Genomic DNA, 25,065 nt, shown 5'->3' with positions numbered 1-25,065 from the left:
AATATTGTTTTCAGAGATGGTAGTAACCCCCCAGGGGTTCAACAAAACACCAAAGCCAATCATAAATGCGTTGCCATCTAGGCAGTGGTTCGAATGCCAGGCAAGCACCTCCGATTTTTCAATATTATGTGCGAATTAATTTTCACTTCCTTTAACGGTAAAAGAAAACATCGTGAGATAAACCTGCATACCTGAGAAATATTTAAGATAGTTCTCAAAGATATTTGAAGTATACTTGTACCCTTAGTGAGAGGTTTTACGTTTTTACAAAAATGACTGTTTTGGTTTAAGAATTTGCCCATACATTTCCAATCAGCGCCCCTAGCGGACTGTATTAGAACTGATACTGTACGCACTTGCCCTGCGTAGTAGACTATAGTCTAATCCTTCTCATTCTGAGAGTAGACTAGTGTCCAGTACTTGGTAATTAATGGGTTGACAATCAGATCTAGATAGGAGTAATTTATGGGTGGCGTACAAATATCCGGTCAGTGACTACTTAATATCAGGTGGACTGCAATACTTCCTACTTGTATTGAATAAAATGAAATAAAAAAAATACGTATAAAAATGTTTATTTATTTTTACATTTGAAGTAAGTAATATTTACAGTTAGATTCTAACTAATGACGTCACCTATTTAGTAAGCTTATATAAATATAAATAGTCAAAATTTTAATTTTAAGAGTAATATTACTTTTGTAACTTAAACTAACTAAAGTAAATATAATGAATAGTAGAGTAAGGTATTTCTTAACATAAATAATAACATAATAACAAACGAAATGGTAGAGCATTCTGAAATACAAATATATGTGGGTTCGATTCCCGGGAAAGCAGATGTAAAAGTAATATCTATTTTGGGTTTTGGGTGTTTTTAATGTGTCTGTATCAAGAGCATGACACAAATAAGCGTTTTAAGTGTAGAAAGCGTTGATTTTGCAATTATTATAATCTAACTACTCTACTATTCATGAACTGCACTTAATTTGCGCTATTTCTGTAATAGTAGAGTTCATGCTCTTACTACTTATATAATAGCATGTGTACTCTACCTTGAATGTGATGCTAAAGTTTATGATGCTATTACAAAATAATGATAGAGTTTGCTCTACTCTACCAAATCACATCCGCAAGTATGTGTCTTTGTATTTTATAGATAGAGACAATTATTGAATTATCTCTACATACATTTTTACATACTAAGGAACCATAGTGTAAGCTTCTTTAAATACTGGTAGAGTTCCTTAGCTCGTTTAAAAATCCTTACATTATTACTATACAATATAATTATATAATAATAGTAAAAAGTTCTTATAACTGGCAGTGTTATTATTAATTAAGTAATTATTATTAAAAGCAAATTTACTTAACATAGATTTGCTATTATTTATATTACAATACATAAAGATAAAATCGAAATATTATAATGTAGGTAATGAGTAATATATATTGTTAAATAGTTTTAATTATTATAACTATCCAATTTTATTGACCTCTTAAAAGTATGACGATGAGTACTAAAAAGAGGTCAAGCTACATCTCATGACTGGCCTACGAGTCATGGTCACAAACGGTCAAATATCTTTATTTTGTTCTACTTTTTATTTAACTTTGATACCTCTCAGCATATTTATTAGTTTGTTTCAAATATTTCTAGAAACATAGCCCCTTTATAATTTTGCTAATTTTCTGTTTTACGCTTGTTTTACGTCACAAATCTTACTTCATTTAATAAATATATCGATTTTAACGTCAACATTAGATCCAGTTACTGATTCAATGTTTTTATTATTATAATTGTAATATGCTAAATTCACTTCGCACTTTCAAGGACATTTTTACAGATCACCTGGCGGCAGTTTCGTTACTAAATCATTATTCGACTAAAAATACTCTATGACTACTAAAATTTAAGTCTATGTAAACTTGACAGACCCACGAGACCTGTGCCAGCAGAAAGACACAGCCATACTACTCAGGAGTGATGCTGCGAGGACTAGCACTCCACCCCACATGGCAGCTGCTGACGAGATGCAGAGCCCTGTCTCAAGAGGCAGATCTTCAGCGAAGACCACCCTTAACCCTTTACCCACTGTCGTCATGGGCTCAACGGTCCTGTTGCCGAGGTGAATGATGTCCCGTCGCTTTCTCCTTGGCTCGAAGCTGCCAGGGTTAGGGCACATGTCGCAGTCAGTCTTGCAAAGCTCCACCTCACACTGGATGATCAAATCCATCTCATCAGGGAACTTGAACGCGTTGAAGTAAGCGTACGCAATGACGGAGGCGCCAGTGTTGCCTGTGTCTCTTGTTTTCTGGAAGGCACCGAAGAGCTTGGGTTTCAACACGCAACCATTGGAATCAGTCAGAGGAACGACGTGGTGGCTATCGGAATCACGAGCTATGCATTCCCTGACGAGGATATCGAAGCCGGCGTCACCAGTTACGCTCACAACTAAGGTCATGGTGTCTCCGATCTTCACTAAACCGTTCGCCTCAGGAGCGAATGGACCTCGTCCAGTTTGGATGTCCAATCTTGCCATCGCGGTATCTCCGCTAAAGTTACTCGTGATCTGGTTCAGCATACCGACGCTGAGGGAAGACACCAACTGTTTAGTTAGATTACCTTCCCAAAGGCACCTCACCCTACGTATATGATCCCATACTTCTTGAATACCAGGCTCGTTTTGCAACACGAGTACATTCTCTAGATACGCCTGGCCTTCGTTTTCGAAATCGCTGAAGAACCTAGTTCCACAGGTGTCCAAGCTAACGGTGAATGAATATTTAACTTGATTTGAGTTTTCTCTCACGTAAACACAATCAGGCTCATTGAAATGATCTTGGGAATAGATAATGCCGTTGTAAGCTTTGTTGAATTCGATGTTTATCGTCATCATGTCTTTGCCGCAGTCGACTGTGATCTCATGGATGTGAGGAGGGTGACGATCCTCGTCGTCCGGTTGTGGTTGTGGCTGCTGAGAGCCTGAATCTGTCGAGGAGTCCAGTTGCTGAGGAGTTTGGTCGTAAGGTGGTAGTGTAGCTTCGTCAATAGGTTGGCTTGGTTGATATCCAGGTTGGGAAGGCTGGTATGAAGGTTCACTAGGTTGATAGGACGGTTGTGTTGGCTGGCTTGGTTGGTAGGATGGTTGACTGGGCTGATAAGACGGTTGTGTTGGCTGGCTTGGTTGGTAGGATGGTTGACTGGGCTGGTAAGATGGTTGAGTTGGCTGGCTGGGTTGGTAGGATGGTTGACTGGGTTGGTACGATGGCTGAGTCGGTTGGCTGGGTTGGTAGGATGGTTGACTGGGTTGATACGATGGCTGAGTTGGCTGGCTAGGTTGATAGGGTGGTTGACCCGATTGGTATGGAGGCTGGGCTGGTTGACTAGGTTGGTAGGGGGGCTGTGACGGTTGGCTAGGTTGATAACCGGGCTGAGAAGGTTGACTGCTAGATGAGGTTGGTTGTTGAGGTTGGAACGGTCTGCTAGGTTGGTAAGGAGTTTGACTTGGCTGATAAGTTGGCTGGTCGGATGGGGATGGCTGATATGTCGGTTGGCTGGAAGGCTGATAAGATGGGCTCGTCGACGGTCCTTCGCTGTAAGAAGGGGTTGGTCGAGATCCTGCTGGAGGGTAGCCCGTTGGTGGCAGGTAAGAAGCTGGCTCAAACGGTCTCGGTCTTTCAGGTTTGCCTCCAAAGTACTGACGCGCTGAAATTTGAGAAGGGAATATATTAATGTTTCATTTTAGGCGAACAATTGTATGTGCTACCATGTGATAAGTGAATGTGCTGGGTGTTATTGAAATATGCGTGCTTGCTTTGCGTATAGTAAAATGATGTGTTTAAAATTAAATTAGTGTCATATCCGTACGAGTTCATGATGTTCACTTCTTCAAAAAAATTCTGTTCTATCTATAAATGGTGGTAGAGTAAATTCAATAAACAGTGTTTTTTAAACATGTTTTCTAAAACTGTATTTTGTCATCTCAAGTGTTCACAATTTTATTTAATCTACGGAATTTGTGTAACGATCATTCTGGTGCTCAAAACGGACCTTTCCTATTCTTCTGCTGGTATAACCCTTGGATCCATTGCAGAAGGTTGCCGACCATCTCGTCAACCTCTGCCTGTTGACCTGGCTGGAGATCAGCTGGAAATCACTTCATCATCAGGTAGATCATCAAGATGACCACCACCTTTCCAACATTTACCAGTACCGACTCCGACATAACCAGAAAGTAGAACCTATACCGTATTACTTAATTAACCCAATAAAGTTTAATATATACCAGACTTTTTTTACTAAACGAAACTGGTTAAAACGATGAACTTCTAACAAGACAAACCAAATCATTAGTAACTATTAGTTTCTTCGTCCGGATCACCAATCGCTATAAATTAATGATAATAAAAATGTTGAACTCATTATAAAGAAAGAAAACAATAAAGAAAAGGACATAAATGTTAGTACTGAAATTGGAGACTTGATTCTTAATGGTTTCGCTAGACGCAAACCTAACATAAAAAAGTGGTATCGTAGTTTATAATAATAATAAAATTATCCAATAAAAAAGTAAAGAAAAAAAGGCAAGACATCTGAAAGAAAGTAGAGAATAGAAAAATAAAAGAGAAAAGCTTTATAGAAAATATATACAATGAAATTTATGTAATAATAGCTATTAAAATTTTTGTCAACATAAATATAAAGGATTTTTACAATATTTACAAAATGATATATGTACAAACAAAAATATAATCATAGGAATAGAGACTTAAAATAAATATTTAAAAAATCACAAGAAAAAAATCAAGAACATATCGCCAATTGTTGTTTATGTAGAGCAGAGGTAGGTGCTCTAAAAGTACTAAAAATGTATTTTGATGGTCGTGCAGCAGCACCACTGTCACATCTAGCCTTGTAGCAACAATGTAGAGAATGTAGAGATGCTGTATTCTGATTTGAAGGATGTAAGTCAGATTCACTTTTCCGAAAATTTCCATCTTATTCCTCCAGGTTGGCACTGTGATCGACTTCAGATACAATTATTATCTATAGTGAGTCGATTACAGATGTTCATGGGTAGCTGTGATCACTTAATATCATGGCACCATGCGTATAGGCCATTTTAAATGGTCAGATGCTTATAGACTTCGATTATCGTCCTAAATTGTATAATCTTCTTGAAATCGCTGACATATGGATGACCAACTGCTTCTAAGAATTACGTTAAGAGGAATCATAAGCATAAAATAGGTAAGAGGTAGTGAAACAAGTGAGTTTATGTACATGTAAGGAGTAAATATGAAGTAAGTGGGATGGAAAACAGAAGTGCTGCTATGGTTGAAGTAGAAAATCCTTTTAAAAATACTTTGACTATTGTATTTTAATTAAAAGAATCCATAACTTCCTAAATTTAAGTAAAATTTGTTATTTATTCACTTGCCCAAAATTTATGGAAAATAATTTAAGATTTACTATAATTTTACTACGAAATGAATTTTTTGCCTTACGTTTGTAGTCTTATAGTAAAATGAGTTCTGTATGCGCGTGCGCAACTTTTATGGGAAATGCGAAATGACAAGATAATATCTTAGTTATACGGAACTCGGCTTGCTTTTTGTAATGTGAATAAATTGTTTATTGTATTATAACCATAGTATTTGTACGTTTAATGCAATGTGTTTTGATGTTTTTAATATATTCAATATAAATTTGTTATTTCGCAAAATAGTCATTTTAAAAATGATTTTAGTTTTGTCGAATCCTTTTAAAGAAGTATTAAATTTGTGAAGATTAAAAATCCCAATAAATCTCAAATTTTGTATAACATAACCTTTATTTAAAAACGAAAGAATTGTAAATGTAGCGGAACATGACAAAATGTTATTATTTTAATAAATGTAATATTAAATAAAAGTTGTTTGTTTAGATATAAATAAAAAAAATATTTTAAGATATGTTTACGAAAAAGATAAAGGTGTAGTGGAAAAGATAAGATTCGCAAAGGATGAAGCAGTGTTTAGCTCATGACATATTATAATGTACTTTTCTAAATACGTATTAGGATATTATTAATATTCTTAGTATTTAATTATAATATTACTAGCAAAACCCTTAAAGATGTCCTTTTTGTGTATATTTAAAAATGGATGATTTATAATTGTCTTTTCTAGAAAATAAACGACAATATAAATATTTTCTATGTTCTTTCGTATTCCAATTTTTGTTTTAGTCTGTTGAGCAATTAAGTTAATAGCTACAACGAAATCTGTGGATAATTTAAAAAAATATTTAGATGTTAAAATTTGTATAATTCATAAAACGATGTCAGAGTTTATAAACAACAATATCCATTTTTATATAAATAAAATTAGTGTTTAACATGAAGCATGGGTGTATAGAAGATGACAGATATGTAAGTATGAGTCAACCATAATGTGTTGAGGCTCGGCGAGATCGCAGTGTAGTGTGCGTTATCCAATGCTAAATTACGGCTCCTTTCCTGTCACGCGGATTAACGCACTTTCCTGTAATGCACGTGCGTCTCATACACACACCGCGTGCCACGTGTCGTATTACGCACACATACGCGAGAATCGCGAAGATACTTCTTTTCATGTGCGTGTGACACACACACATACGTTAACACGCACGACAGGAAAAGGTCCGTTAATGCGTGATTTTTATATACTGAGCAGAGTGTATTTACAAGACTTGTTTGGGAGATAATAAAATTGAATATATTAAATTATTTATTGTATTCTAGAAAGCCTAATAATCGTATGTGAATAAAACATTCGTATCAATCTTAAATGATTTGTTTAAAAATTATTAGTTTAAATAGTTTTTTAGTCAATGTATTTTTATCTTTAATAACATTATGCTGCCAATTTCGTACGTTAAAATAAAGTCGACAAGTAAACCTCAAACTTCGTATACAAAATATAATGTCTTTTTTTAAGTTAACAAGTCTTGTAATTTTAGCTAAACAGTTAAACACCCTTTTGTTGAGTTTGAGTACATACCAGTCCTAACTCGCTTTCGTATTTCTGTAAAACAGTCAAAATAAATAAATATGTGGATAAAATGTCATGTCATTTGTCACAATATAAAAACGTGTAGCTAGAAAATGTACTTAAAGTAAAAAAAAAATTTCAAAAAATATTATTCAAAATTACTGAAGTTATATTTTACACGTACCTAATTATAATAAGTATTGTACTTAAATAATAGAGAGTACCTATGTCATGTAGGTAAGTAAACATTTATTGTAAGTTGTTGAATATAAATCAACCTTTTCTTTTTGTTTGTAAAGGTTTTCAAATTGTGTATAAAAGTTAATAATCGTTTTATAATTGTGTAACCTGCATCTCTTCTTTAAGACAGAATATATATATTTTTATCAATAATTTCTTAAAAACACAGACCTGTATTTGTTTTTTTATATACAGGTCTGTGCTTTAAAAGATGTTTATAATATTATATCAAAAATAACGTGATATATTTACTATATCTATAAGTATATGTAAAATATTCCTAAATTTATTGAAAACTGACCTGTACCCTTAGTGTGAGTTTTTACAAGAATGATTGTTTTGGTATTTGTTTGCGTATTTTCCCAAACATTTCCAACCAGCGCCCCTAGCGGAACTATCTGAACTTATTGGAAATACGTAAACAAAAACAAAAACAGTCAATTTTGTCAAAACGTAAAAATGCATGGGTACTGGTATTGTTAAGTTTGACAATATAAGAACCTACCATTACTTAAAGCCATCGCCATAGATGGCTGTATTTTTCACACAAAAGTGTTGATATTTAATAACATAGAATTATCAAACGACCATGCAGTACACCTGATGATAAGTGGTCACTGCCGATTTGACATCTATTATATCAACCCTACATAAGATTAGAGTTCTACTTCTACCGATGCGTTCGTACCTCTGAGGTTGGTACGTTGGTACGCCTCGGATAAGTCTCTCTTACCACACTCTTCAAACCGGAACACAGCAGCACTACACTGCTGTTATAAGGCACTATAGACTCCATCTACTTTAGCCGAAAATAGATGCATACCTTACTGGCTAAATTAAAAAATCATGCTACTGCTTAGGACAAGAATAATTCGCAAAGCAAAAAAATAAAATTAGAAAATATATGACATTAGTTTCCATATAAATTAGCTCGCATGGACTTCAAATTATGAGTCAAGTAAGTACGAGTACTTTTAATATGATCAATTAAAGTAAAATGAATTGCACAAAAACTTTTCTGATGAAAAAATATTAAGATTACAATTTTAATTGTCATCGTTCGTACTGTGATAGAGCTTATCGATCACATATACATTTTAAACATTTTACTCGACTGTATAGGGTGCTGTTTTCCGAGTATTTATCTCCCACTTCCAAGTATTTAGGCACACACTGTAGCCAGGCTTCTAATACTAAGTGACATAGGCTTTATGGTTTAAGCAGTCGGATTTTTGGTTTCTAAAGTACTTTTCTATTCTTTTAAGATAAAGTAACCTACGATATCTGGGCAGGTTGTCGGATGCTGGATCTGAAGCAACCAACGCGCACAGCGCCAGCAGAGCGCACCATCGCAACATCTGGAAGAAGAAAATAAATGAAAATTAATTTTGACAAGCTTTTGGATAAAACCTATATCTACAGACATTAAATGTGTTAGGTAAAAAAGTGATAGCGCATTGGTTGAAATTCGGCCTCTTGGTCCGAGGTTCGAATCCTAGGCACGCAACCTTGATTTTTACAAAGTTATGGACGTATTCTAATTTGAATACAGCCCTAGATACTGTTAAAGTCATTCACAAGATGGTTAACACCCTTTTTATCAGACTGCGTAAAAGAAGGAATGCCGCGTCCGCACGCTTGGCGTTTACCGCACTCACTTACACAATCAAGTCAAATGTTCTATCCACACGTTTAAATTCGTGTCGATTTGGCAGGCATTTTGACGCTGCATAATATTTTTAAGCATTTATACGTTTGTTTATGCCAATTGACGGCTCGCGTGGAGGAGCGGTCACCATGCGCTGATGCGCAAAGAATTCCGGCCTGACAGTTATATCGAAATCATGAATTTGGACGTCAGTTCTGGGTCTAGGTATTTGTGTATTCGTCTTTGTGTGTGTTCATTGCACGTACGATATAGAACATTTTGAAAGCTTCTAAAATAGCTTCTTTTTCCTTCCACTCTCTACATCTGAAACTAAAGCCATTTCTATACATGCCACAGCTACGTTGCAACTCCTAAACACTAAATATAATATATATCTCGAATATATATAATCTCCAATAAATTATTTTCTATCATCCGTACGGAATCCTAACATGAACTATCTTATTATGCTATTAATCTAATCACCATGTAATTGAAAACAAAATCCAAGTAACAGTCCAAAAACATCTCAATTACATTCGGGAAGTTAAATCACTATGTCAAGGTTCTTAAAGATAAATCCATTGTTCTACCTCACGATAAATCAAGTCTGGGAATCGAATCCACAATGAACCATTGAGGCAACGTTTGCGCAACATTGGGCCTGACTGCGCGAAATTGTGCATTTAGTAACTGTTTAATGTGTTTGTGCAAGATTGACTCGGTTAAGTTAAAAGCAGTGATAGTAGTGGCTAAGAAACAGCCTCTTGATCGAGGGGTCCGAGGTTCGAATCCCAGGCACGCTGAAGTGTTCAAAGTTATGTGCGTATTAAAAATTAATTATCACTTGTTTAAATGGTGAAAGGAAATATCGTAAGGAAAACATGCATACCTAACAAATCTTAAAAAGTTTTCAAAGGTATGTGAAGTCAAATCACACTTGGTCAGCTCGATGGCTTATGGCCTAATCTTTCTCATTCTGAGAGGAGACCCGTATCCCATAGTAGAGCAGTAATGGAATGATAATAAACTCGGTTATGGATTTGAAAACTGCACAGGACAGATAAGGTACATTCTAGTGGTCAAAGGGAGACCACCATGCCACAAAAGAAAGCTAATTGTCTTCAAAACCAGTAGAACCCTTTGAGGGTCGACTCCAGAGGTACCATCACACCTATTTTTGCCTATTCGCTGCTGTGTTCCGATTTGAAAGGTGTAGTCATACTTTACCAAGGCATTCTATCTCAGTCCTCAGGGGTAGCGGCGCATCTGCAGCTGACCTCGGGTAGAACTCTAATCTTAAGTAGAATACAGATGTCTGCCATTTATCACTAGGGACAGCATGCTCATTTGTTATTTCAATAACATAAAAAATTGAATATTTACATAACTTTAAAAAATCTGAGTTTCAACCTAGGATTCAAACGCCAGACCCTCTGTAAAGTTTGTTGTTTATAATAATGTGTCTTAGTTGTACCAGGAAAACATAAATACAAGACATAAACCACACATAAACACTCGTCAGTCTAATGCCGGGTCAGTACGCTAGGTTTTTGCGAACGTCAAATTCTACAAACGTTTGGCTTAATCAAAGCCATGCGTTTGCAAACAAACCAAGGCAAATACTCTATCCACACGTTTGACTTTGTGTTGGTTTGGCGAGCGGACGAAGATCATCGGATGCAAGCAGGAAGTCAAATGACATTAGTCTTTATGCAATTCGTCGATGTAACTTTACTTTCCATTTCAAAGAATAACATATCTGACATAACATGACATGGCTATTGAAAGGTTATTATGTTGAATCATAGTGACACGGTGATAATATTATCAGCTAGAAATGTCTTTCTATTCGATCTAACGGTATAATGTATTTTGTGTTTCGCGAAAGAATAAATAAATAAATAAAGCTTTTATTGATTCCTTAATTCTTACTAATAAAAAATATGACAAATATTGATTTAATATAATTTTAATAATACAATTTTAATTCATTTAATACCTAATTAATTTAATTATGATTTATTATTTTCAATCTATGTCCATGAATACATTTATTTACATCGCGAAAGAATTACCCGTATTTAAAGATTTATGCGTAATTCTTCCCTCTAGTAGCAGTGATAAACGCTGCTACATAGCTTTGATAAAAATTGCATAAGTTCAAAAACAGTGGCATACTCAAAAATTACTTTTATTTACTTTAGCCCTAATCTAATCTGACCCAATCTCCTTTAACAAGCGCTCCTTTGCTCTTCCGAAGGGTGTGGTAAAATACACTGTTGCATTTGCTGTTGTTAGCATAACTCCTTGCATATTTGGAGCACATGTGTATACTAATGCTTTCATTATAACCAATTGACCTTTAAAAGTTATTTTCTTTATCCTCCATGCCATAGCCACAAGCCTAAAAAATCACATCAATTTAAGTGTCTCAACCGGGGATCGAATGCAGAACTTTGCGTAACCTCTTCACGTCTTAATTTTTCATTCGCAAAAATAGTTTCTTTACGTACACGCGTGTCAAACTAAGTTGTAACGGTGAACCATTAAAATGTCGACTAAATATCATTAATAATAAGATCATGGAATATTCGTGAATAGAAAACTATTATTGTGACCTCTGTGGCAAGTGACGTCGTGTGTGCAAACGGGAGGTTTAGACGCGGCGTTTGTAAAGCGTCGTTTAGAATGCTCTAAACAAAATAGACCATTTTTTAAATTGAGGTCATAATCGAGCATGTAGTCTTTTTGTTAGTTTTTGAGGAGTGGAGAACCTCAAGCAGGTTTAGAGGACAACCTAATGACAACCAGAGATGAGATGCAATCTCTGAGGGCTCAGGATGAAGATGCTGTAAACATAAGCCTCGTATTTATAAACATAATTTTCTTTACCTTACTTTACTCTTAACACCAAAACACAGCAATGTTAAAGAGTGCCGTTATAAGGCAGAAATCAATGATTCTTATACAGTCGATCCACAATTGGACCTTCAGTAATAAAGAGCGTATTATAATTATAAACATTCATTTAGTAAGAAATAAAACCTATTAACTATTTTGCAGAGATTTGTTTTCGATTATTAATAAACTACAAAGTAGCAATGTATAGATTGCAAATACAAAAATTTAATTCCATATTATCTAATTCAAATGGAAAAGGCTCTTTCTGTCTCTGCTAAAAATAAATAATAGTAACGTATAAATAAAAAAACGCAGCGGTCGAAACGCTCGTCTGTTTTACCCAAAGATGTGCCACTCACACCGATGTTACATAACGTATGTGTGTCACATCACAGATACTTTACGGTACCTCAAATTTTATGTAACGAACGAACCTAACGTTTGTTTGAGTTCAAATTGTGACTACTCATTGTTTGACCTTTACGTTACGCAAGTAATGTTTTGAAGATGGGAAACTGTGCGTAGGGTACTATTACTACTCATAATTGCGTAGAATTTTTATATTATATAATTTATGAATATATTACTAGCCGATTTAAAAAAAGAATTGGACAACTCGCGTGGCAGAGCGGTCACTAGCGAGCGGGATTAAGTCGTTGCAGTCTCTGCGCGATTCGTGCATGCGTGTGGCTGGGACACGCTTATATGCCTAAACACGCGCGACAGGAAAAGCTCTCAAAAAGGGCACGTGATGTCAGTTCCTATTATTACAATTATTATTTTAAACTTCGTTCACAGTTTAAAATACCGAGTCAGTAACGATTTATCGAGTATAGTCCAAATCCAAGTTTTGTGGAGAGACCCGTGCTCAATGAGACGTTAGGGTAATCGCTTTGTACACGTTGCCAAACATTATCATTACAAAATCGATATCAACTCGATTGATGATCGATTGTGTCGGATTGCGTCACTTCACACTTCTCATGTTATTGTATGGGTCGTAAATCTCCAAAGTATAATTTATGTTTGATTGACTGCAAATATAAGTGATGGTTTCCCTATAACTTTAATTGTGTACTTTGATAGACATTTGCAATTACATAAGAATCGCGTGTGTAAGCAATTGTCAATATAGGTATATTTTTTAAACCAACTTTCATATCTGAATTTATTTACAAATTAGAAAAAGTCATAAATATGAATTTAGTATTCTTTTAGAACAGCGCTTCTAAAACTTCATTAAGGTTACTGCTACAGCCAACATTTGAGACACCATTGCAACACATATTTCCGTTAATAAAACCAATGCGAGGCTGCAGGGTGTGCCAAAGAAGGAGGCATGCATACATACAAAAAACATTACCCTCGAGTAAAAAATATTCATTATAACTTTGAGAAACAATGTTTTCGTAACCAAACTTCAGTAAAAGGTAAGAGTCAGACCTATGCTCGTTAGTACTCGAAATGCAAGTAAGGTCATAGGACATCCGTATCTTCAACATTGTCCTGAACTTTCTCCGCACGAAGCCGCTAACAAGGCCCAACTTGGAGATGATTGATTCTTCGCATATTACTCGAGAGAAATTCTCTCACGGTACTCTTATAGAGCATCGAAATAAATAATATTGAGTACTAGTATTTGCCCGCGGCTTCGCCCGCGTTTAAAGGAAAATAATATAACATACATAAAACGGAAAATTCGTATCTTCAACTTTGCTAAAGATCAAATGCATAGTTTACGACTGAATCCTTACTAATATCGATTAAAATAATCGATGTTTTGGGTCCAAAAGATCGATTCTCCCTTGGGATTTCCGGGATACAAACTATCCTATGTCCTTTCTCGGGTCTCAGACTATCTTTGTACAAACTTTCATTAAAATCGGTTCAGTGGTTTAGGCGTGAAGAAGAGACAACCACACAGACAGACAGACAGACAGACAGAGTTTCTTTCGGATTTATAATACTATATAGTATATCGATTAAAATAATCGATGTTTTGGGTCCAAAAGATCGATTCTCCGATTAATCGATCTCAGATCGCCAACCCTAGTTCCCTTGGGATTTCCGGGATACAAACTATCCTATGTCCTTTCTCGGGTCTCAGACTATCTTTGTACAAACTTTCATTAAAATCGGTTCAGTGGTTTAGGCGCGAAGAAGAGACAACCAGACAGACAGACAAAGTTACTTTCGGATTTATAATATTAGTAAGGATTCTGTACCCTTTTGTTTTTACGTTTTTACAAAAATGACTGTTGTATTTGTTTACGTATTTCCAATACATTTCCAATCACTTCTGATACAGTACACTAGGGGCGCTGATTGGAAATGTATGGGCAGTTACGTAAACAAATACAAAACCAGTCATTTTTGTAAAAGCGTAAAAACTCATACTAAGGGTACTGTTTATAGAATTTATGTAAATACTAGTTGACCCGGCAAACGTTGTGTTGCCATATAAATAAAAAAATGTTAAGGATGAGCAACCCTTTTCACTTAGGGGTATGAAAAATAGATAGTAGCCGATTCTCAGACCTACTGAATATGCACATAAATTTTGATGAAAATCGGTAAAACCGTTTCGGAGGAGTACGGTATCTAACATTGTGACACGAGAATTTTATATATAAGATATTAAAATTGTATTTAAATGTTATATTTGAATGCTATTGAATTAATATAGATGAATATGATACCAATGTATAATATAATACATAATTATGACTGTAATATGCATGGCAAATAAATGGTTAAACGATTAAATGAATAAGTGAATCTTTTTCATATTACTTAGCTTATATTATCATATTAATATTGTACGTACGTAGAATCGCTATATAGAACATATAGAACATTTAGAACAATACATAGTGCAAGCAATGATTTATTTTGCATAACACGGTCGTTTCTGTGGGAAACACACATTAACACACTTGCAAAAATTGTTCAGTTTTTCGAAGTACGAATCTCTTACACTCTTGTAATTAATATACAATCTATCTAATGCATTTTTATAATATAAGTAGCAGACGAGCATGTATACCTGGTGGTAAGTGGCTACTGCCGCATGGACATCTGTAATCAACCTCAGATCGGACTATTTTCCTACCTGAGATCAGTCACAGATGCACCGCTACTAAGGACTAAGCTGGATCACCTCGGAAAAGTATGTCTCCCTTACCACACCTTTCAAACCAGAACACAACAGCGCTTAACACTGCTGTTATAAGGCAGAAATAGTTGTGGCGGTGGTGCCGCTGGAGTCGAACCACAAAGGGTTCTTACCTTAATATGCATACTCGTCTGCCATTCTTATATTGTAAAAAATCTGCATGTACACATGAACCTATGTACACATATGTATGTTCACCAACAATGTGTTATCAATGTTATCCGTCACACAAAAACGACATGTTCCCACCCACACACCATTCTAGGCTTTAACAAACGACTGAAATAAATCGGCCAATTAACTAGCATATTAACTGGTTTTTTAATGAGAATGTCGGTTTTAATTTATAACCGAGTAAATGATTAATGTGAGTTGTGGAAAGGTGGTGTTTAGTTCACGAAATATGACAGAAAAAAGCAGTAATAGTATCGGGGTTTAAATTTTGAAATTCGGACTCAATCTCATGGTCAGAAATTGTAATCCCAAACGTCTTTGATTTTTTAAGTAATACGTTAAAGGAATTAACTTTTATGTGGTATGGTTTAAACACAGTATGTGGAAATTAATATACACTTGGTCCGCGCACTATGAAAACTTATTATTAAAACAAAAATAAATATGTATTCTGTATGTACAAATGAATTTATATATTTCCATGTTACATACAGTCTGTTACAATAATTCAAAAACAAAAACATTTCAATTATTGAAATAATATAAAAGGATAAATTATATAATATAACAATATTTTAAATATTAATAAAATATAACAAGATTCTAGTTTCAAATATAAGAATTTTGAACCCGATAGATGGTGCTGATGCCAAATTTTTTGTCACTGAACAATGCCAGAGTCTATTACACGGGTCAACATGAAATTTGACTTTGATTGCAAAGCATTAAATTTCGGTAGTTTAGGTCGTAATAAGACGGAAAAAAAATATATGGCATGAAAAACTTTGCTTTTGTGCTTAGAAGACTGATTGAACGAAATTTTCAAAAATCTCGGATTTTAATTTTTGATTGAAAATAAAACTATTGAAATAAAAATGTTTATTATTTTTATTAAGTTTTACTATCAAATTAGCTTACAGAAAAGTGGAAAATAACTTAAAAGTGCACACTTTTACTTTTTCTTTTATGTTCATAGCTACTTTCTCTCAATAAACCCCAAATATAGTCGCCCATCATGTTTTCATTGTATTGGCCTTGATAGCGTTGTTCAAAATTCATGATGTCACAAAAGCAAACTTTATACCGAAAAAAGGTAATTTCTTTTCGTTTTTGTGCATAACTAACTGGAAAATAATAGTATAAACTTTAGGACAAAGAACGAAAATTTTTTTGTAGAGTCGTGTTATCAATAACATAGCCTATGACATAAAAACACGAAAATCCTTTTAAAAAGTGTACAAAAGACTTGTCAAAATCTAGACCTAGACTATTTGCCAAGCAAATTAGATTTAGATTTAGCAATATCTCAAGAATATGAGATGTTTATATAACTCAGTAAATAAATAATTGACGCATCTAGTGTTTGCGGTTCTGTTGACCTAAAAACTTCACTTAGACACTTGTGAAGGCTTGAATACATAGTTATATTTGATTTATGATGTGGTGTATTAGGAAATAATGTCTCTTAGTCTGTCTGTCTGTTTGTGCGGTTATAACTTGAGAACCAGTGCTCTGAATTACACGATTGCTGTTCAGTATAAGAATAAGTTATGTGGCTAGGTTTTAGTGTACATTTGGTTTCAATTGGTAACCAGGGCTAATAACAGTAACAGTTTTAGTGTATCTCAGAAGAATAAAAGTGAGCTCGCTACGCAAACTGAAAAAAAAATCCAACTGTGCCCTCAGGTGTCGAACGCATCTGTGTTCAACCTAAGATAGAACTATTGGACGGTTGGGGAATCAAGACCTCTACCCCCCTTCCCCCCATAAGGGGCAGATTATTGTCAGTAATTAGCCGACCCTTTTTCATGTACGTTCATTAAGGCACCGTTTTTGAAACTCTTTAGCAAAGGTAAGGCGATGCCCATGACTATCATCCAATTTGACGTCCAACCATCCATCCATAAACAGTGTGATAAGGTGTATGCAGGTCTAACTCTAAATACTGCATGCTCCTATACAATTTTATTAAAATCAAAGGATTCCCAAAGGTATTTAAGGTATGTTACACTTAACAAATGACGGATAATATGCATATTGTTACATCACAAACTCAATTCCCAAACATCTTACTAAGGAAACAAATCACGAAGTCGCAAACAACTAGTCAACCAGCTCATTATGTCAAACAGTGAGCTCAAATAAGCGCTCATTTTCAGAAGACGTAACGTGCAAATACTGCTTCCTGATTGGCTAATTGAAGGAGCGTCACGATTGGCTAATTGGAAACGCTCACGATTGGTCCATTTAAAGTAACGGTTTACGCTTCCATATTCAAATTTTGTAATGGCTTATTATGGTGTTATTATAATAATATGATTAGTTTAATGGCGTTGTTATTTTTATCTTACATTCCAATCAAATCTTACTTAAGAAATATCTACTTACTAACGATTTTTTTATATAGGTAATTTCTATTACAATCGTCTGCAACCTCTGTTGCAAACGATTTGCAGTCCACCTGATGATAATTGGTAACTACGGCCTATGGACATCTGTAATCGACCCTAGATAGGATTCAAGTCCTTCAAGTCGCGCGATGCGTTAGTCGGAGGACTAAATTGGAACGCCTCGTATAAGTATTTTAAAACAAAAAACGGCAGCGTTTAACACAGTTCTTAAAAGAGAGAAAAGGTGTGACGGCCGCGGCGGTGCCTCCGGAAACGAACCACGAAGTGTTCTTTATGAATGTAAACACTTGCCCTATGACATAATAATGCAGAGCTTTACTATTTGAAAGCCCTTAACCTATAATCAATCAATGGCATAGCAAAATTCATGACGTAATCATTAATCAAAATTAATTAGTAATTAATGTTCTATTGACGACTGGTGATAAATCGTTTACTAAAATAATTACTATTAGTATTGAAGTTTTAATTGAAAAGCGGTAGAGACAGTATGATTCAACCAAGGAGGTATTACCGCTATACCTATTTCTAGTGTGAAGGAATTCTTCGGTGGAAAGGTGTGAATACTGGCTGTCTTACATATGACGTAATCTTAGTCCTCAAGTGATGACGCATCTGTGATCAACTTCAAGTAGAACCTGTAATACAAGTAGTTGGTCACTATTTTAAGTATAGGAGTAGTAGACGTGTATCCAATCCACCTGATGTGAGTGGCTACTACCGCCCATGGACATCTGTAATCAACCCCAGATAGGATTCCTACCTGAGGTCGGCCACAGATGCGTCGCTACCCCTGAGGACTAAGCTGAAACGATTCGGAAAAGTATGACTCCCTTACCACAAGCTTAACGCTGTTATTAGGCAGAACTAGGTATAGCGGTGGTGCCGGAGTCGAACCACAAAGACTTCTACCACCTGAGGTCATCGTCTCTTACCACTTATGATAACAACTGCACGTTTATTTACTAATTTCATCTGATAAAAAAGGATTAAGATTGTCTGTACTCATCTTAATGTATCCTATGGTAATTCAATGGAGAAACCTCATCACTCAGGTCACAGGTCGCAGGGAAAGTTCTAGGTCTCACAAGGCTAGAAAACTGGTCCCGTCGCCTTGGACCTATGGCATTTAACGATATATGGTGTCTAGAAATACTTCTACATACCACAACGTCGTATCACTTGATAATCTTTTCACAAAATCGATTTCCGTACGCTCGTATCCGCAAAACTCAAAAAGTAAAAAACATAATCCTTACTTGGCAGTCGGATTACAAAAAAAAGTTGCTTATTATACTCGTGGGTGTCATGGACTCACACAAAAACGAATAACCCAGACCAAGAACAAATACTCAAATTTATCTGATCAGGAATCGAACCCGGGACCCCTTTGTGCGTGAGACCGGTATGCTGACCGCTCCGCCACGCAGGATGCCAAAGCAGTCAACACATTTACTTGATTTTTTTACATACCCCAAATAAGATTAGATTGCTATTTGAGATCGGCCACAGAGGACTGAGAACTAAGTTGAAATCTCTCAAATACATATATCTCTCTTACCACACCCTTCAAACCAGAACACAGCTGTGCTTAACACTGCTGTATTAAGCAGTATTAACCACAAAGGGATCTACCGCCTTTATACCTACGATCGTAAGAAAAGTTATTACTTAAAGGCACAAAGTTATTCTATAATGAACAAGTAAGCATGTTATTAAGTAACGTCGTGTATGACACAGATTCTATGGGTCTGTAACCAATAGTTAGGTACTTAAAATATTAGGTACTTACAATTAGCGATGCTGTTACAAGTTACACAATTGTATACGTTATACAATCTCCCTATGGCTGAGTGGTGCTGGCGCATCACAAATGATACGTAGATAGTGACATTATAGCTAGTCCACTTGACACCGCTTACTTTTCCGAATTGTTCCAGCTTATGCCTCAGGAGTAGCGGCGCTCCTGTGGCCGATCTCAGATAAGAATATTTAATCTTAAAGTTTGAAGGTGATAGAACCCTTTGTGGTTCGACTCCGGCGGCACCACCGCCACACCTATTTCTACCTAATAACAGCAGTGTTAGGCGCTGCTGTGTTCCGGTTTGAAGGGTGTGGTAAGGGAGACACACTTTTCCGAGGCGTTCCAGCTTAGTCCTCAGGGGTAGCGGCGCATCCGTGACCGACCTCAGGTATCTAATCCAATCTGGGGTTGATTACAGATGTCCATGGGCGGCAGTAGCCACTTACCATCAGGTAGACTGCATGCTCGTCTGCTACTCCAATATTATAAAAAAAACTTACAGTCCATTTGATGGCCATTTATAATATAATTAGTTATGAATTTACCATTTATTTGCTACTTTAATTTAAAAATGTACTGCCCGGGATCGAACCCGGAATCGTGTCCAACTATATGACCACACCACACATATTTATAAAGTCAATCAATCATCAACAAAAGGGAAACTTCTGTTACAAAGGAAGCAATTCTGTCGCTAGCATCAATTTCTCAATGTACGCTTCTCTTTACAAAGCCTTAAGCAATGTAGTGAGCTCTACACTTCGCTTATAATATGTTGCCTATAAGTATTGCAAAATTATTCTTTTTGAAGTTATACTTCTTTAGGTGCGTTATGAAAAAATGATGAGAGTGAAATTTTAAGATTCGTCACACGAAAGTTACAGTATGAAGTTGCAGCGGTTGCAGTCTCGAAACAAAAGTTACCAACAAAATAAAAATAGAACCCCTATTAGTCGCGCAAGTTGGTACCATCGGCGCCTCTGTTCACTGTTTTCATATTCATAGTATTTATCCACATGTTTCTAGTGTCTACATTCACACACGTGTTTCAGTTTCATATAAGTGCCATTTATATATGTGACTGTAAAAACTGATCAGTTGTGGTAGAATTGACGGCATAACGATCGAGGGGACTGAGGTACAAATCCGAGGCACGCACCTGTGATTTTTCAAAGTGTTTGCAAATGAATTTTCATTTGCTTTAACGGCCAAGGAAGATATCGAGAGAAAACCTGCACACCTGAGATTTATCAAAAAAAATCTCACAGGTATGTGACGTCTACCAATACGCATTTGGCCAGCGCGGTGGAATATGGCCTAATCCTTCTCATTCTGAGAGAAGACAGTGCCCAGCAGTGGGACAGTAATGTATGACGATGTAAGCAACGCCATCTTGTACACAAATAGAACATAATCACACAATGTAACATCCTATGATAGGTTCAATAGGTTCATAGTAAATGAGTATTTCACAATAAAAATTGCAGCTAGACTAACATAATAAAATATATTCCGGTAATTCCGTAAATTATGACAGATCGCGTGAGTGATGACTTTGATGATTGTCATCTTTTGGACTAATGATGTAAGGGCGCGTACATATTAGGGAAACTCCATGTAATGTTTAAGATAGATAAGATATACAATATTTTTAATCACAACGATTATAATATTGCGCGGTGTGCAAAAATTAACATACCGATCTGAATCCACGTGTTCGGGGTTTAATCCCGGACCAAGCAGTGATCCAAATGAAAGAATTAGGTTAATAGGTATGTGAGTTTTATGTAGGTATTAATCTTTCTTTGCCTTTAGCGCCAACATTATGGCAAAACATTTAGGTAAATACAAAAAGTGTGATATATTTATCATATATGTAAGTATGTTATGATTAATCTTAGAAGTACGAGTAGTATAGATACTTGATACAACTCTAAGTGTATAAAGTGCATCAGCAAGCAGTAAAACCCTTCGTGGATTCGGGAGACACCATCTACCTTGCAATAGCTCTACCTTGCAATGTTTACTCTGCTTTGAAGGGTATGTAGGGTGGTAAGGAAGAGCCAGATACGAGGCATTCCAACTTAGTCCTTAGAGGTAGCTACGTATTTGAGGCCGATCTTAGGTACGAATCTAATTTTATCTGTAGTTGACTACAGATGTCCATAGGCGACATTAGCCACTTAAAAGTAGCATTGCACGTTTACTACTCCAATATTAAAAAAAGGAAACTACTGTTAAAGGTACAGATCAACTTGATAAAACAAGACTACCATCACGACATGAACCCAGGTTGACCAAAGATGGCGTGAGCAATCAACGAAAGCGTTTAGCCAAAACAATCGAAAGTTTTGTGAAAAATCCAGTGAAAGTACAAATAAAAGAGCGTGAAATTTTTAAACGAATATGGATAGTTAATTGGTATTATTTTTGCATTCTGTTCTCGGCGTATTAGTATTAATTTTTCACGCATTTTAGGGTACCGTAACAAAATTGTGTGAACACTTAAACAGTGTTTATGGGCTTTTTGAGTATTCATCAGAAGAAAGCGGAGAGTAACGAGTATTTTAATCTAATACTTATGTACCTACTAATATAAATATGAACAGGTTAGTGAAAATGGAAACAGATTTTTCAAAGTTATATGCAAGTTAGAAATTAATTATTACTTGTGAAGGTGAAAGAAAACATCGTGAGGAAACCTGCACGCGAGTCTTTTAGAAAGAACTCAAATGTGTGTGAAGTCTACCAATTCGCACTTGGCCATCACGGTGGATTATGTTAAACCTCTCTCACTTCGAAGAGAAACCTGTGCCCAGAAGTGGGACAGTAATGGGTTGACGAGGACTATATAACCATAAATATATTATACACATTTATTTCGGTCTGGCCGGACGCAATAACAACGGGATAGATTTCGACACCCGCACATGTGAATTAACTGCTAGTCCGTTTTGAAGTTGTTGCGAGCAGGTGTAGTCATACAATATACAGAGCGGGCTAGCAGTTTTACGGGGACTATTCACGATCTGCTTGCCTAAGGCATTCATGACAAAAAAAGGGTCTATTTAACGCTAAGATGCAAGATGTGTATATGCGGACACAAATCGGTGTGTCCGGAAAAGGGCCCTTAAAGGCCAAAGAGATGAATGATGGAATAGGTTTAGTAATAATAGGGTTCCGTCCTGTACGGAACCAAAAATCAAACACAATCTGCCGCAATAACTTCCGCTGAAGAAAATAACATAACTACAGTTACCTGCAGGGCTTTCCTAAATTATGATTCGTGATAGGGAAGGAATCTAGTAATTTGTCCGGTTCGATTTATTGATGACGTTTTGAAGTTATAAGTTATGAAAATACTCAGAGGATTACAATGATATAAGCAAAAAACAGAGTAACTTAAATACACAAAATACTTTAAAAAGTGCCAATTTTACCGATCAAAACGCAGAACTGCTTTATGCTAAAAATACATGTGACGTTGGTACCTTCTTGGTCAAACCATGCTAGTTCTAAAGATTTCTCAGGGATGTAGGTTTTTCAGGGTAATGCAGTAATTTGTAATATGCACCTAACTTTGAAAAATCAGAGGTGCGTGCCTAGGATTTGAACTTAGGACCCCTCGATCAAGTGGTCCGAGTTTCTTAACCACTAGGCTCTGAAGCTAACCTTTATTGTATTCCACAGCTGGGAACAAGTCTTCACGACTCGGCATTCCACCGCGTTGTTTCCACGTAAATTAAATGGTACGCAAAAGAGGCGAACTCTCATTGGATTTCAAATAAGCCATAAAGCCTTTTACAATATTTAACGATTGATATCCAATGATAACAGCTATAATCGATAGTCGATAGTCTAACATATGCATAGATAATACTTAATAACCGCAATTATATTTATATAACACAAGTTTAAACTAAAAAATATTCCGAGACCACTCTTACAAACTCCGAGACAGCTCTTAACACAAAATTAAAATGTAACCTTTAACACATAATTATCGGCTTAATGATGCTAATAACATAACATTCAATCATAATAACAGCAAGCTTAAACGTTATAACGTTAATAACGTTGCACTCGCGATTTCCGAAACACACTAATATAACGGTTGTGATTATGTCAGTGGTTGCCCCCGATATCATCGTTCTCAGGCTATTGTCACGTTTCGTATCACAACACACTACTGATGAGGTTGCTGTAATGGTATGATGAACGCGAACGAACGGTTTGTCGGACGAAATGTGACTAATTTTGGCAATGAAGTTGAAGTTTGTAATATTGAGCGTTTCGTGGCGGAGAAGAATTAACCGGAAAATAATTATGTTGGCTAAATCAAAGAAATAAATCTTTTTTTGAAAAATTAAAAGTCTAACACGCAAAGGGGCCACTTTGCAGATTAGACTTTTAACCTTTCCAGTGACGAAACTGTTTTATTGTAGTTACTATTTCAAAAAGTATATACTAGTAATAAAGTATATTGGAGGTATATAATTCGTATGTTATGACGTAAAGTTGCTTACGCTTGCATTGTGACATAAATATCATTACATGTCGTTTTATGTAAATTTTTAATTAAATATGATACGAGTAGATGACAAAAATATGTCTACAGGTGTTGTGAAGTGCCGAATCTTTTAACATTTTATGAATAAGAAATATTTATAGTATTTATAAAATATTGCTTGTTTTATATAACAGGATCAGCAGTTATGTTGAAATTGTATTTTAACCGACTTCATTATTTGAAGTGCCTCAAATCCCGTGGTTTTGTGATATTTAATAGTAATTAAATTAATGAGTTATTTCTTTTATATGTATGTATGTATCTGTATTTTTTTGTATAATACAGTTAAGGCACAGTATATATTTAATATAATTTATTTGTATAACGCAATTGTATATATATTACCGATAATAAAGGATGTGAATGTACAAATTATTGAATAGTTACAGTAACTCAGAGGGCCTTGCTATGTGCGAATGTGTTTGTTAAAAAGTATCATAAAAACATGAAATTTCATCCTGTGATTATATCTTCATGTGATTATATCTCTTTCTCAAGCCATTGTCACGATTTGCAAATTTAATTGCTCATTACATATTTGATGTAACAGAAATAATGTGGTTTGCAATAGTTTTAGTGCTCTGTGCATTCGCAATGTATATTTGGCTGCAATTTATTTCTTCATTATATTTTACAACAGGCATATTGTGTTGTTTTTTTTTTATTATTTTTCCTTGTAATGATTAGTTGCAGGTTTAGTCATTATAGTTAAAAAAATAACAATCTAAAATTGCATATTAAGTAATTAAAACAATTATTTGATGATAAATTAAAGCATTGAGGAAAAGTAGTGTTGTTTCAAATTTGGTAAAATTTCATATAAAAATAGTTTTTTTTTACTTTTATATTTTTAGACGAGTGAATGAGTAAAACAACTAACCCTTCGATCAATATGTTGATCGAAGGCCCAATAAAAAAACATACATGGTATAAGAATAAAAATAAAAAATATGTATCGAATGGTGACTCAATGTTCCTAGCTATAAATTAAAAGAATAGAAGACTACAATTTTATATTTTCTTTGTCTTTTTTTAAGTATCGATAAGTAATGTTTTCTTTCTCTCTTTTATTAATATTGTAAGCTCATTTAGGTGTCACGAATTTAGAATAGGCATCTCTCC

At 35.3% G+C, this 25,065-nt stretch overlaps 1 protein-coding gene across 4 annotated transcripts in view; it reads right to left on the bottom strand.

The window, feature by feature from the left end:
- Nucleotides 1-1,699: 1,699 nt before the first annotated feature.
- Nucleotides 1,700-25,065, bottom strand: part of LOC140756452 (uncharacterized) — a 105,654-nt gene continuing 82,288 nt past the window's right edge. The window contains exons 2-5 of one of the 4 annotated variants that reach the window (XM_073091963.1): nucleotides 8,537-8,615; nucleotides 7,027-7,050; nucleotides 4,055-4,150; nucleotides 1,700-3,709 (exon numbers count right to left, since the gene is read on the bottom strand). In XM_073091963.1, coding sequence (XP_072948064.1) covers nucleotides 1,920-3,709; nucleotides 4,055-4,150; nucleotides 7,027-7,050; nucleotides 8,537-8,615 — 1,989 coding nt within the window. In that variant the 3' untranslated portion in view covers nucleotides 1,700-1,919. The remainder of the gene's footprint in view (nucleotides 3,710-4,054; nucleotides 4,151-7,026; nucleotides 7,051-8,536; nucleotides 8,616-25,065) is intronic. The other 3 variants (XM_073091964.1, XM_073091966.1, XM_073091965.1) reach the window with 3 other exon arrangements.

Source organism: Epargyreus clarus, unplaced genomic scaffold (assembly GCF_041222505.1).
Source record: "Epargyreus clarus isolate Ecla_fem2 unplaced genomic scaffold, WU_Ecla_fem_2.2 ptg000035l, whole genome shotgun sequence".
NCBI classification, from domain to species: domain Eukaryota; kingdom Metazoa; phylum Arthropoda; class Insecta; order Lepidoptera; family Hesperiidae; genus Epargyreus; species Epargyreus clarus.
The sequence above is the reverse complement of the archived record's forward strand: the minus strand, read 5'-3'. Positions and strand labels throughout refer to the sequence as shown.